This window comes from Pteronotus mesoamericanus, unplaced genomic scaffold (genome assembly GCF_021234165.1).
Source record: "Pteronotus mesoamericanus isolate MK-2021 breed Mesoamerican mustached bat unplaced genomic scaffold, CSHL_Meso_final scaffold_232, whole genome shotgun sequence".
Taxonomy (NCBI): domain Eukaryota; kingdom Metazoa; phylum Chordata; class Mammalia; order Chiroptera; family Mormoopidae; genus Pteronotus; species Pteronotus mesoamericanus.
The window spans coordinates 17,624,795-17,638,701 of record NW_026555311.1 but is presented as its reverse complement, the minus strand read 5'-3'; the positions used below and the strand labels follow the sequence as shown (position 1 = coordinate 17,638,701).

The following is a 13,907-nucleotide window of genomic DNA, read 5'->3' as shown; positions in this document are numbered from 1 at the left end:
ATGTACTGTGATGTGCTCCATTTCTCTTTTGCATTTTTAATGCAGTTAATTAAGTCATTTGGTTTATAAAAAGACAAACAGGAACATTTCATTGTGACTTAAGAAAGCATTTGCTTACAATTCAACATAGTGATTAGCATGACTAGAAAATTAAACCTCGGAGTATTCACAGAATTAAAGAAAATAGTAAGCATCTGTCCTGTGATGAAAATGATAGTTTAAAGCATCACTACATTCAGCCTTTGGAACGTCACAGAGGTTTCTGTTCTCAGAGCTCTGTACAGCGTAAGGGCACATCCGTCCAAGAGGTGTTGTCTGTTATAAGTACCCTGAGCCGGGTACTTGCTGGTGGCTGTCACTCCTTCAGAGTCATCCAGATATCAAGGCCCCTGGAATGTCACTAAACACTGGAGCAGCCTTGACAAGCTTCTTTAGATTTTAAGTGGCAGTCATGTCATTCAGGATGTGGCATAACCTCAAAGTCCTTCCCAAGGTTGTTCAGTTTCCTCTGAGACAATAACTCATCAAGAATATGAAGACCTACTGTGTGTCTAAACTGTGAGAAATACGTAATTGTATAGAGTTGACTCTTAGTGCATAAACTAGCTTAAAGATGACACAGCGGGGGAGAAGGAGCTACTCATGAAATGACTAGAAATCCACTGAGCTCTAAACCAGACAGGGAGAAAAAGCATCAATCACATGCCACAGCGAAATTGGGTGGGAAATTGTTTACTATTTCAGGAGAAATGATAGGCTTAGAAATGAGATAGATCAGGAAGGGCCAGAGAGTGGCAGGGAAGATTCTTGAAGAAGTCATGATATTGAACTTTCCACATGGTTAGGATTAGGGCCACTTGGTGAAGGCAGTGCTTTTCCTTACTCTGAATGTTCCAGATGGAAGGTGTAAAGCAAGTTCCAGGAAGTTAAAGTTGCCATGATGTGTTTGGGGAACGAACATGTCAGCTCCAGTTTATCTGACGTTTTGCAGTCATTGGACTGAACTAAGGTTCACAGAAGGAGCAACAGGCTGCGTTAAGCATCTCCTCTCCAAATTCACTCTAGATCTCAGTGGACCAGGGTAGGGAGAGGGGAGGGCTTAGGGAAGTGGCTGGCACTTAAGTGGATTTCCTTCACTTTCCTATAAACTGACTGACAAAGGGCTAGGAATTCCCAAGTCTAGCCTTTCCATGAGTGTCAGGGAAGGAATTAAACCTCACCATCCACATGAGAAGCTGGGAGAGGGCAGCAATGGGCATTGAAAAGGAGACTTGCATTTGATGTTTTAAAATTAAAATGAGACCTTCACTTTGACATGAACTAGATTGAGACCCCACAAGCTCACTCACCATAGACGATGACCGTTGCTGTTGTGCTTTTCCTCTTGGCAACAATGTTTTTGGCAACACAAGTATAATTCGCGGTATCTGAGAGGCGGGCCTGCTTGATGATGAGGTTGTGATCAATAGTAATATAAAAATTCCGATCTTCAACAGGATCAATTATGTCTTCATTTTTCAACCATTCCACCTAAAGATGCACAAGATAAATAGAGAATTCCCCCGTTTGTATGCCCTGATATCTGCCCATCTTAACTTATGTTTTGCAATATGTATAACACTGCTTCATGCTATGAACTTCTGCAAACTGGGAGGAAGTAACTTTCTGAGGTCATGTGAAGTATCTATCACTCACCTGCCAAACATGTTGATTCTGTCTGTACTATGGTGTTCTCAAATGTCAATGAACCCACTGGGTAATACAATGTTTAAATTGTTTTCACTGCGCCCTGCAGGCAGCAACAGGGAATGTGCCGCTGCCAGGTTTAGAACCCAATCAAAAATAATAGGCTAAGCATTTCAGACTTAACTCAAACCCTTTGCTGTTGCAATTGTTTACTTTTGGCAACCTACCTGCAGCTTTTCAGAAAAGAATATCAGAACTATTTTAAAAACTCAAGAGGCATCTTACACATGTAGCTCTAATAAAACAACATTTGGATGATTTATGTGTAGACCAGCTGAAACATATGGATTAAATTTCCCTGAAAATGCACTTATTTTAAAATGCAGTAAACATATATTTGGAGATGCATCTAAGCCAAAATAGTTCAGGAAAAAAGGTTTTCTCCCAACTCTCAATATAATCCAAATAGCATGTAGTCATACTCAAATCTCTTTACATATCACTGGCCTCAAATCTTCGGCTCATTGTTTGCTTCTGGAGAACCTAAACTCAGAAATGACTGTTTAAAATTATTAAGCTACACTTTTTTTCTATGTAATTAATATCAACTTAGCAACAGCAATGTTATCCCTATGGAATGAAAGAAGGGAGATATATCTGTATAAGCTATCCTATAAAGGATAAACTACTTCTTGTCTTATAAACCGTTTCTTATTTTCCGCTCTTATACACAGGTTTGTCCATAAACAAAACAACATTGATATTTATCACATTTAAACTTTCCTTTTGCGTTAGTGTGGATGTGAATACAGGTAACCTTTAGCAGTAGGGAGTCAATAGTGTTGCCATTTTCAAAATCTTAAGGAGCTTCTCTAGCACCACAAGAGGTCTGGAAATTAATCTCTAAATCTGTCAGTGTGCTTGATGCTGCACGGCTCTAAATTAAATCTAACTCAGGGACTCTAAAATAATGCTCTTCTAATCAGTGGAAGAGAGATCATAATTTAAAGGGAAAAACAAAAACCAACAACAACCTTGGAAAAAAAAGTATGAGAAAGTCGGTAAGAGCAACTCTTTGTAATCATGTAAATTTTGAAATAGGTAACCATTCTTGGTGTTTACATTAATGGAAGTGAGAAAGAAAATGGAATTCATCTAAAACAGTGGAGCTTAAAACACGCATTTTGTTTTCAAATAGAGACTACACATTCAGTCAGGGCCATGTCTGGATATATTTGATCAGATACTTATCCTCACTTGACCTGGATTTTTTCAAAATATGGCCCTTGTGTGTGTGGCAATATGATCCTGTTGGAAGTGCACGGGGGAAGGTAGCAAAACTCATACCATCAGAAATTGACTTGACAGTAATTGAAAAGTGACATTAATAATTTTTAATCTAATCTTTGTCTAGGTTATCTATGCCGTTCTGAAGAATGCTTTCCACTTACAGAAGGCACTGCTGGGTTCCCTTGAGCTGGCTGTAGATCTCTTCTACTTGTGTGTGTGTCTGTTTCTGCGCTCTGTGCTTTTCTTTCAGGAACTTTATACCTGCTACTGTTTTCCAAAGGACTGGAGTCAGGCTCCTGGACTCTTTGCCTGGAAGTGCCTAGGGGTTCCCATCCTACTGACCGATTGCCCCCTCCACAGAGTCTCACAAGGTGTGGAGAAAAGCCTTAGGAAACTGGCCAATCGCAGTCAAAGTCTGAGGTTTCACTCTCTAGAGTACTGCTGCAGGGATCGGCTCTGAATTCACATTCTTTCTGGGCTTCCCTTTTCTCTTCTGCTTGCTCTGCCCACCTCAAGGCTCTCCTGGGAGTGCATTTTTAAATACCACTTGCATTCAAACCTTTGCTTCGTGGTCTGCTTCTGAAGAACCTGCCCTAAGTCGTGACTGTTCAAAACTATGGTTTCTCTATGCATGTAATATTGGTTAACGACAATATTGTTCTCCTAATCATAAGTGACATTAAAAGTCCCACGGGATATTGAAAACCACTTGCTTATTTGAAGAATTTATTACAAGGAGGAAAGAGAGCAACTGGAACACTTGACAAAAGATTTTAAAAGACTTAACATGATTATTGAGCACGTGGTCTTTACTTTTTATGGACGGTTGCGTTTTCCTTGGGTGTTTCTCACCGACCTGGGAGCCGCGACTAGGGCCTGAGCCCCAAGGGCCCCAGCAGCACAGAAGGGCTGGGGAGGCCCCAGGGTCCTGCAGGGGCTCTGCCCTCGCCCCCGAACTTCCGCTTGAACCAGAGCAGCTCATCTTTGATCTGTTTCCCATGACGGGCTAATTTGTATGCCTTTGTTTGAATAAAATATCTAGAAAATATCTGTAGAAATGAAGAGAGGAGCCCAGGACTTCCCCAGCTTCTAGAAGGACCCTTCCTCTCAGTTCTCCATGTTTCGATACTCCCAGGCGCGCCACAACACCCTGCGAAATGTCAGACCATCATCTCCACGAGAAGCTTAGGGCCAAGCTGCAGGGCGTCGCTCTCCTGCGCCGGAGTCCTCATCCTGCTCCACAGTTTTCCACCGCCGCCCTCCAGAATCCTTAAATCCTTTCCATCTGGCCGTGGAACACAGTTGTGAAATCCTCCAAAGAATTCCATTAAAAAAATTTTTTTCCCCCCTCACTTTTCTCTAACTAAAAACCTAGTTCTTCATGATGTTACTGTTTCTTCTGGAATCCTCTCCAATGGGGGATGTTTCCTAAATCCCACATACCGCTGTGTTGGGGGTGCCAGGGAGCCCCCTATGGGCTCTGCACTGTCCGTTTCAGACTTTTCTGTGCAAACAGCCTTCCTTTAACTCTCATGCCATCGGATTATGTCACCCAATTCCTATGTATTTTTAAATCATCTACAGACCTCTGGATTCATAGCCATTTTATCCAGTACAACTTCCGTCATAATTTCTGATGATTTTAATAACAAAAGGTGCCATTTTCAACATTTTGGCCCCTCAGTTCCATAACCCTCCCTCCTGCAATGATCTTGACTCCAAGTCATACTCATAGTCACATTTTCTAGGACAGAGGTTTTCAACCCAGGCTTCACTGCAGAATGACTTGGAGAACATTTATAATCTATCAATTCCAAATTCAACCCAGAGAAACTCTGACTCACTGGTCAAGACGAGTGGAGCATCAGTATTTTTTAAACTCCCCTTGGGACTGTAGTTTACTGCTAGGATTGAGGAATAGCAAACTAGATCACCGCCTTTCAAATAAGTTCCTTGAACCACCAGCATCTATGTTACCTGGGAATTGGATAGAGATGCAGAATCCCAGGCTCTGCCCCACCCTAGACTTACTGAATCAAAATGTATATCATACTAACACCAGGGGATTTATGTGCACATTCAAGTTTGAGCAGCACTGGCCTAGCTCTTGTCTTTACCACTAGTTGCCACCCCTCTTAAAACTCACTTTCAATTGTCCTCTCTTTTCCCCATTTTCTGTCTTGCCTGCCTATTCTCTCTAGGACCACTATTTTAAAAACCCTGTACCAGGACCTCCAGTCCATTGAACTTACCAACTTTGTCTCTCACCCTCTCATGTTTCCTATTACTTTTCACCAGGTACAAATTCCAGTGTCTGACTTTATCTACAGTCTCTTGCATTATACCCTTGACTCTCATCCTTTTCTCACTTCAAGGTGCTCACCTGCTCGTGTTCCTGTGTACTCTACCTTTTTGTCCCTGCCGTGGACAATGGCTGTGGGCTCATTTTATACTCATGGTAGCAGAACTCAAGTGGGCCCTTAATTCTGCCCCCCCCAAATCATACTATATTTCCATTGTCTGTTCACTGTCCCACGATCCTAGAAAGCTATTTCACACCTTCTCCTCTTGCCTTAAACACTACCTCTCACTCCATCCTCACTCTCAGCTGATGACCACGTTTCTCCATTGCTGAGAACACTGACAATCATTTCTTCCAAAGCCCCCACCACCTGCGTACCCACCTCTTTCCTGCACCTTCTCTCTTATTACTGGGTCAGCTCTCTGCGCTCCTATCTGTCACCTCTCATTTGTACTTGGCATCCAATTGCCTTTCTCTTACTCTATTCTCTTCTCTTTCTCTTAAATCGTTCATTTCCCCCTTCCTACTGAATCATTTCCATTGGCATGCAGACATGCAGTTATTTCCACAACTTAAAACAGAATCTCTCCCACTCATTTCTGTCTCTATTACCCCCACATTTCTCTGCTCACCTTACAAAATGCCTTAGAATAGTTGTTTATATTCACTCCAATTTTTTTCCTCTTCATTGCTACTGAATTAGACTACGGATTAGAGTAGTCTAATCCGCCTCCATCTCCACCATTTCACTAGAGCTGCTCTTTTCAAAGTCAGCAATCACTTTCACTGTGTTGGATGCGCTGAGGGGGTCTCAGAGCTCTCCCTCCTTGACTCTGCAGCAGTTTTGATCCAGTCGGCCATTCCTTCCTGCTCTCTTGCTTTCTCTGGACATGGCACTTTCCTGGTTTTCATCCTACCTGACCCCATCGTCCATGGTTTCTGTGGGCTCTGTCCTTGGACCTTTTCTTTTTTCTATTTTCTGTCCATATTTACTTCTTTCATGAACTCATCAAGTCCATACAGATGAATCCTAAATTTATCTCCATTCCAGACCCTGCCCCTGAACTCCAGACTCATATATTCAGCAGCCTTCTTGCAACTCCACTCAGTTGTCTTACAACCTTTGGAACTATCCCTCCAAACCTGCCCCTCCCGCAGCCTTACTGATATCAGTTAATGTCAACTCCATCCTTCCAGTTACTTAGGCAAAACCTGAGACTTGGTCTTGATCCCTCTCTTCCTCTCCCTTTGCCCATTTAATGTCAGAGCAGCACATTGGACCCTGACAACTTCTCATGCCCTCATTACCACTCTATTTCTGGTTCAAGTCACCATCAGTTCTCTCCTGGATTATTGCAACAACTTCCTGTCTTCCTTCTGCTTTTCCCCTTGGCCCTCAGTAGTCTATTCTCAACCCAGCAGTTAGAGTGATTCTTAACCCTAAGTCAGATCATGCTACACGTCATCTCCAACCCTCCAGTGGCTCCCTATCTTGCTCAGTGTCAAAACTAAAGACCTTACCTGGACCCACAAGGCCCCTGCATCACCAGGACCCCTGCCCTCCCTGAGAGCACCTCTTTAAAATCATGTACCTTAATGACCAGGATGCATGCTGAGAAATATATGTTAGGCAGTTTTGTTGTGGTGCGTATATCCTAGAGTTCACTTGCACAAACCTAGATGGTATAGCCTACTACACATCTAGGCTCTATGATATAGCCAATTACTTCTAGGTTACAAGACAGTATGCCATGTTACTGTACAAACAACATGATATAAAGCACAAGAGAAAATGATTTAATCAATAGATGCAGTAAACATGAAATGTATGAGGCTGCTGCTGGTGTGACATGGCATACTATTTTATGCCAGTATTTTTTATAAGTAGAAAGACTGTACTCTAAAATAATGATAAAACCATAGTACCTACATAAACCAGTAACATGGTTGTTTATAATCATTATCAAGTATTATTAGCTGTGCACAACTGTGTTTGCTATACTTTTATATGATGGGCAGCATCACCACAAACCCATGAGTAATGCATAATGAGTAATGCAAACCCATGAGTAACTACGACACTGTGATGGCTATGATGTCATTAGATGATAGGAATTTTTTGACTCTGTTATAATCTTCTGGGACCACCGTCATGCACAGTGTGTGGTTGTCCTAAATGTTGCTATGTGGCACATGGTAGTACTCCTTCCCTGTCTCTCTTTAGCGTGCCGGCTTCTTGGGTGGTCCTTGTGCACATCGTGGGGGGGAGGGGAGTGCTTTTGCCTCGGTGGTTTTGAGTCAGCTGGTGCGCCTGCCTAGCCATTCTCCAGGTATCTCCTTCCATAGTTTGCTCCTTTCTCTTCTTTAGGTCTTTACTTAGATGTCATCTTCTCAATGAGAAACTTCCTGATCAAACTTAAAAACTGCAACCTTTCCCCTTTGTCAATGTCCCCAATTTCTCCCCATCATATCCTTTATTTTCTCCATAACACTTAGCATCTCGTATAGTCTATGTTTTACTTGTGTTTTTAGTTTAATTGTCTCCTCCATCAGAATCTAAGCTCCATGGATTTTGGTCTGTTTTTGATTATTGTTCTATCCCTGGAGCCTAGAATGGGAACGTGGCAGGTGCTTAATTAGTATCACTGACTGTATGAACAACAAAATGTAGTGGGATCAAGTCTGTTCACACACACACTTTTTAGATCTCTATAAAGTTGGTGCTTTACCTGTCAAAATTAATATTAAATATATTTAGTAATGGCCATCTTAAACAGCCCTTCTCAGCAAGTTGTTCCGGATTAAGAACACAGAACTCTACTGCCTAAAGAAAAATCCTACAGAGCTGGCCTGGGCACCAAGTGGACTCATCGGAGAAATCATGAGCTGGAGGAGGGCCTGGAGAGCTTTGCTGGGAAACGCTCTATGTTTCTCTGCCGTTTATGAGTCTAAAAGGGGCCTGTGGCTGCATGTTTTAGCTAAGACATCTTTGGAAGTGGCACACCTCTCCAGCCCACACTATACCTGTATGTTTGCTGGAAAATTTTTTTAAAAAGTGTTTGAGTAATTACTATAGATTTCCATCTAGTAAACACATAGTTTAGGTGGTCACGGTAAACCTGAGCCTATAATACAGCTCCCAAGAATTTTAGTTTTCAACAAAGAGTTAGGCATCTTGTGATTTCAATTACATTCCACAAACACTGACCACCTACAATGTGCTGGGCATTGTGTCACGTGCTGGGGGACAAAGAGACAAATCAGGTCTCTGCTTTGCTTAAGGAGCTCTGGATAGAAGACACACCTATAAACAAATAGCCACAGTGTGATAGAGAAACCACAAACATATGTGCAGGGTGAAGATAAACTGAGGTTCAAGTAATGTGGGGACATGACATTTGAGGAGGAAATATCTGAACTAGTTTCTGGAGGGTGAAACTAAGCTCCCTGGGAAAGCAAAAGAGGAAAGTGGAAGATGAGGGCACTTGAGGAGGAGAAAACAACGGGCTTTTTGGTGCAGGCTTTTTGAAGCCTCTTGGGGAGCCTGGGCTCTGGACAGCTGGGTGTTAACGCACAGGCAGGGGGAGCAGAGCAAGGATAAAGCTGTTTTCAGGAAATCATCCAGGGCTCCAGTGCCATTCTGACACCTGGCCTTTTACCCATAGTTGCTGCAATCCACTGAAGGGCTTAGAGGGAAGACACATGATGACACGGACCCAAAAATTACTCTTTCAGGGGCAGTGTGGACTAAAAAGGAAGCACAAGGGAAGCTGGGGACCGGTGAGAGGCTTTTGTCATAGTCCTAATGAGACCATGAAAAGAGAATTAAGGAAGTAGCAACAGGGCTGGGAAGAAAATAATGGATTCAGAAAGTGATTTGAAGGGACAGGGCAGCAGAGTAGGTTGTATGTGGAAAAGAGAGTGCAAGAAACCCGTACCTCCAGTTTATGGTGCAGGTACCTGTGTGTGGGTCAGGGATAAAGGAGGCAAAAAATATTTGATGGTGGAAAGGATAATGATGAGTTCAGATCTGGCTAGTCTTACAAGAAATTCAAGTAGCGCAGCATGATTTTGACAACAGCTAAATTGCTCAAAATTCCCATTGTTTCCATGAACAGAGGGATATTTTTCTCTTAAGATATACTAAAACAATGTCACCAACAAAACCTTGATGACTCTGCTTCTCTTACATCATCTCTTTCTTAGCACTAAGTAGTAACTGAACATGTATAAAAAATAATTTGTTCCCATCTTGTCTTAGACAAAAATGATAAAGTGTTAATTGAAAGGGAGAACAATGTGTGAGGATAATTCTGTTTATCACATAAGGGATTGTCTGAATCAGTAAAAGGAATCTATATAAAAGCCTTATAAATATATCCTTTTATTAAAAATATATCTTTTTAATGAAGTGCCTCCAGAACCCAATACCACCAGAAAAAGCAACACTCCTCCATGTGAGGGAATTTCACAGTGAGTCTCTTTACAAAAACCCTAAGTAAAATCCTAACAAACAGTATAGTATTTTTCATTATGGCAGAATTTTATTATATTGAATAGCAATTAATTGCATTGTTGCAATGCTATTTATTTGTAAGCCAATCTCAGTTAATCAGGGGTCAGCACTTTGGTCTGGCCTCTGAATCCTGCTCATATTTTGGTCATTTCAATGCTTCTAGTTGATCTCACTTTGAGACTTTGCTTCCTCCCATCCCTCGCATTAATAAACCACCTGAGGTGCACATAGGAAAAGTCTGTCTGAGTTACAAGGTATTTTTAACTATGCATAAAACATTAAAGAAGAGAGAAAAATAGGTTGAAGATCAGACAACAATAAAAGTCTCTCCCCATAAACCATAACTCATTGCCAGATTTGCAGTGAGGCAAAGTACTATTTCTGTCCTTGTGGCTCAGTAACGGCAGTCTTTTCAATAATTTGGGGCATATTTGAAGTAGTTGACGCAAATGTTTATAAAGACATGAGGTTTTATTAACAGGTAATAAAAACAGTTACAAGGAGAGTTTAGGATGCCTTATTGGATTACTTTGCTATTAGGTTTGGGTTGTTTAATCCTATTGTATGCAATTGAGAGTCTTACTTTAGGAAGCAGTTGCTACAATACCAGTTAAAAGGGCTCTCTTCAGCCAGGCTGCCTGGGTTCAAAACTAATCTTTGCCATTTCTGTTCCTCACTTAGGCAGGCTTCTTACCTCCCATGTGCTTCCTGGTACTCACTGATAAAATAAGGCTAATTCTCAAACATATTCCATAAGGTTTTTAAGGATCAAGTGAGTTAATACACAAATTACTTAATACCTGGCACAGAGTAAATATTCTTCAATTAGTATTACTATTAGGTGAGTAAGGCTATATTAAAGAAGATGGGACAAAACCCAAACCACTCTAAAAAATACCAGAGAAACGTTGTTAACCTAAAAACAAAAAGAAAAGTATCTTGATGTCTGAATGCCTTTTTAGCCTTCACTGATATTTACACTAGGACAAAGTCAACTCACCATTAGATTACAACTTTTTTAAATTATACAAGGAATATATAAATGATTAACTATTAAATTGACCAATCTAGTTTGTATGCTAAACTTAAATACACATTTACACTTAAACTCTACAAATCCATGTTTCCAAAGATGTAATTACCATGTATGTGTTTTAGAACATGGCATTTTAATCAGTCTGTATAAACATTACTTTTTAATTCTTTTAGGCTATGAACCAATCATCACAATACATTAATTTTTAAAGGTATAGGTAGAAAAGATTTTTAATAAAATAAATTTTATAACATTAATCTGAGAAATGTTTATTATTATACTTGGTCATAAGTTATAAGAGGTGAGCAATTTATATATTAAAATTTCTTTTACCTAAGCTGAAACCATCCACATTTTTATAGTTTTTATTTTACCTCTGTGAGTTTTCCAGTTTTTTTCTCTTGTTATTTCAGGTTAGTCCTCATCACTTGTTTTTTTAATGACATCAGTTTCTACTCCACCCCTCCCCACCCCATACAATGGCGCACACATCATTAGTTTTAACACCTTTATCCACATCCCCAAGAAATGGAATTTCCTTCTGGCCACCTCAGCTCTCCTCCCCATCGCCTGCAAGTTCAGGGGTGAGTGTCCTGAGCTCTCTTCTGCCTCTCTTTCTCCTCACACAGAAAGGATTCTGAGGCGGATGGACTAGTCTAAGGGGAAAGAAGAAATTGTGGGGCACATCCTGCGGTTATGGAATAATTACCATCCTTTGGGATGGAAGAAGCAGGAGATGTGATATGGAGGGGAAGAGGGCACCCTGTGGTCCCGAGTGTGAATCCTGACCTTGTTTAAGAGTTTGAAAGCAGAGTTTCCCGGTGCTGAAAATGGGAGGACAGAGAAGATGAGCAAGGTAGAGTGTTGGTGAAGAGTGAAAAAGGAAGAACACAGTGAGTTAGTGTGGAGTGTTCCAGGTACCCAGCTGGGTTATACACACACACACACACACACACACACACACTCACACACGATTTCTGTGCCCCACAACAGCGCTGTGTGGGGGTATTTAGATTCCCGTTTTTCAAATGAGAACAAAAATGCTCATAGAGAAGAGCTAACAGCAGCTTCCACGGCTCAGGGAGGAGCGTTGATCTGACGTCAGGATTGTCAGGACCGCCAAGGAGCTCTGGGCTCTCCTTGGTCTCCTAAGCCAGGAACTGGGAGGAGGCACCCATAGTGCTGCAGGCTTGAGCATTGACAGGGTGGGCTCTGGGTCATGTGATGGTGGCTGGGAGAACCAGTGACACCAAGACATACCTTAGCCTCTCCAGACACGGGCGTAGGCTAGCCTCTGGCTTGTGTTCCCCAGCAAAGCGGTGCCATCCACAGGAAAGGGACATCGGGCCCATCCTCTGCTGTCACCACTACCCTGTTGACCCTTAATGGAACCAACACAGGTTTACTTTCCAAACTGACTGTAGAACTGGGTACACTTTGATTTCAGACACCTCAGGAAAGCCTCCTCATGCTCCAAAACTACTGCCCATATTTTTGGCAGTGACTTGCAATATCTTGAAGAAGGAGGAGTTTTTAATTCTACTATTAGAAAGTTCTCTTCCCATGTAAATTACCTGGAGATAAAACATCTTAAACTACATAAAGTATTTTTTACGATTTTATTTTTAGAGAGAGGGAAAGGAGGGAGAAAGAGAGGGAGAGAAACATCAATGTGTGGTTGCCGCTCATGTGCCCACTATTGGGGACCTGGCCCACAACCCAGGCATGTGCCCTGACTGGGAATCGAACCAGCGACCCTGTGGTTCGCAAGCCGGCACTCAGTCCACTGAGACACACGAGCCAGGGCAAACCACATAAAGTATTATAAAATATAGCATACAAATGACTAAGTGACATGCTTTCCAGTTTAGATAAAGAGGAGTTTGAAGGCTCTAGGATTTCAAAATGGGATTCAAGTGCTCAGCAGTATGCAAAATTTTCTAACTGGTACACACACAAAAATATTTTTAAGGGTATAAGTATATATCTTTATTTAACTTCCATACACATTTCATTCTAAAATGAATTTCCCAAGAACTTGCTTCCTACTTTTCAAAATAAAGGGTTTCTTGTATCCCAATCTTGCCTTGGTATATTGCATGAGGGAGTAAAAACCTCCAGGGTGCCAAACAAGTGGATGGTTGGGAATATGTGGTAATGACAAAGTAAGAGACTATAATGACAAGTTATAAATCCTTTTGCAAATAATCAGGTGGTTTATAAGTCTTTGCTTTCATCAAAATTGAAGGAAGACCTAATATGCTAGCTGATGGGTCACTAAACATAAATTTTGATGATAGAACATCATGTAATTTTTGGCATGCAATTCTGAAGATGTGCAAAGAGTTGAGTACCTCCATGTATTCCTATCTACCTATTTATGGGTGAGAAGAATATCATCTATATTTGTATCTATTATGGATGACTGATAGAAATAAAACAGGTTTTATTCTGCCTCATGTCAGTGATAACTAACACTCGAATGTGCCAAATGAGCTAAATGATAGAGAGTACAACCACATTTCACCTATGAAAACATCTATATCCAATTAAAATTCAGTATTTATGCTAAATAGTTATTTTTCAAAATTTGCAGTATATTTGGTTCTTTAGACAAATCATGTGCTAACCATAATGGATGTACTGACAATATAATACAAATGACATTTAACACTTAAATCTCTATGGTCACAAGGAATAGCATTTATAGGCATGCTTTTATTACAGAAAAGTATGAAATGATGATCAATGAAAACTTTTATGCACAAATATATTAGGGTAAAAATCTATAGAGGAAATAATGTAGAAATACAAGCAAAAATAGAAAAAGAACACTACAACTATTACTACTATTAAAAAAATTTGTTCTCATATTTTGTCAGTGGATGATGTTGGTTAAGAAATTGTTAGAATGTTTGCAAAAATATCATATATGTACAATAAATCCAGATATTATGTTACATGTTATATATTATATATTTATATATAGTAAAATATATGTATAAGTAAATCTTTTAGGGATATATCTGCAAAAATTTGAAGACCACTGCACTAAGGCATGGGGGCACAGTAAGTCT

The 13,907-nt window shown here is 40.7% G+C and overlaps 1 protein-coding gene across 1 annotated transcript in view; it reads right to left on the bottom strand.

The window, feature by feature from the left end:
* Positions 1–13,907, bottom strand: part of UNC5C (unc-5 netrin receptor C) — a 352,798-nt gene that overhangs the window by 63,086 nt on the left and 275,805 nt on the right. Inside the window, exon 5 of the mRNA XM_054591714.1 lies at positions 1,350–1,530. Within this exon, the coding sequence (XP_054447689.1) occupies positions 1,350–1,530 (181 nt within the window). The remainder of the gene's footprint in view (positions 1–1,349; positions 1,531–13,907) is intronic.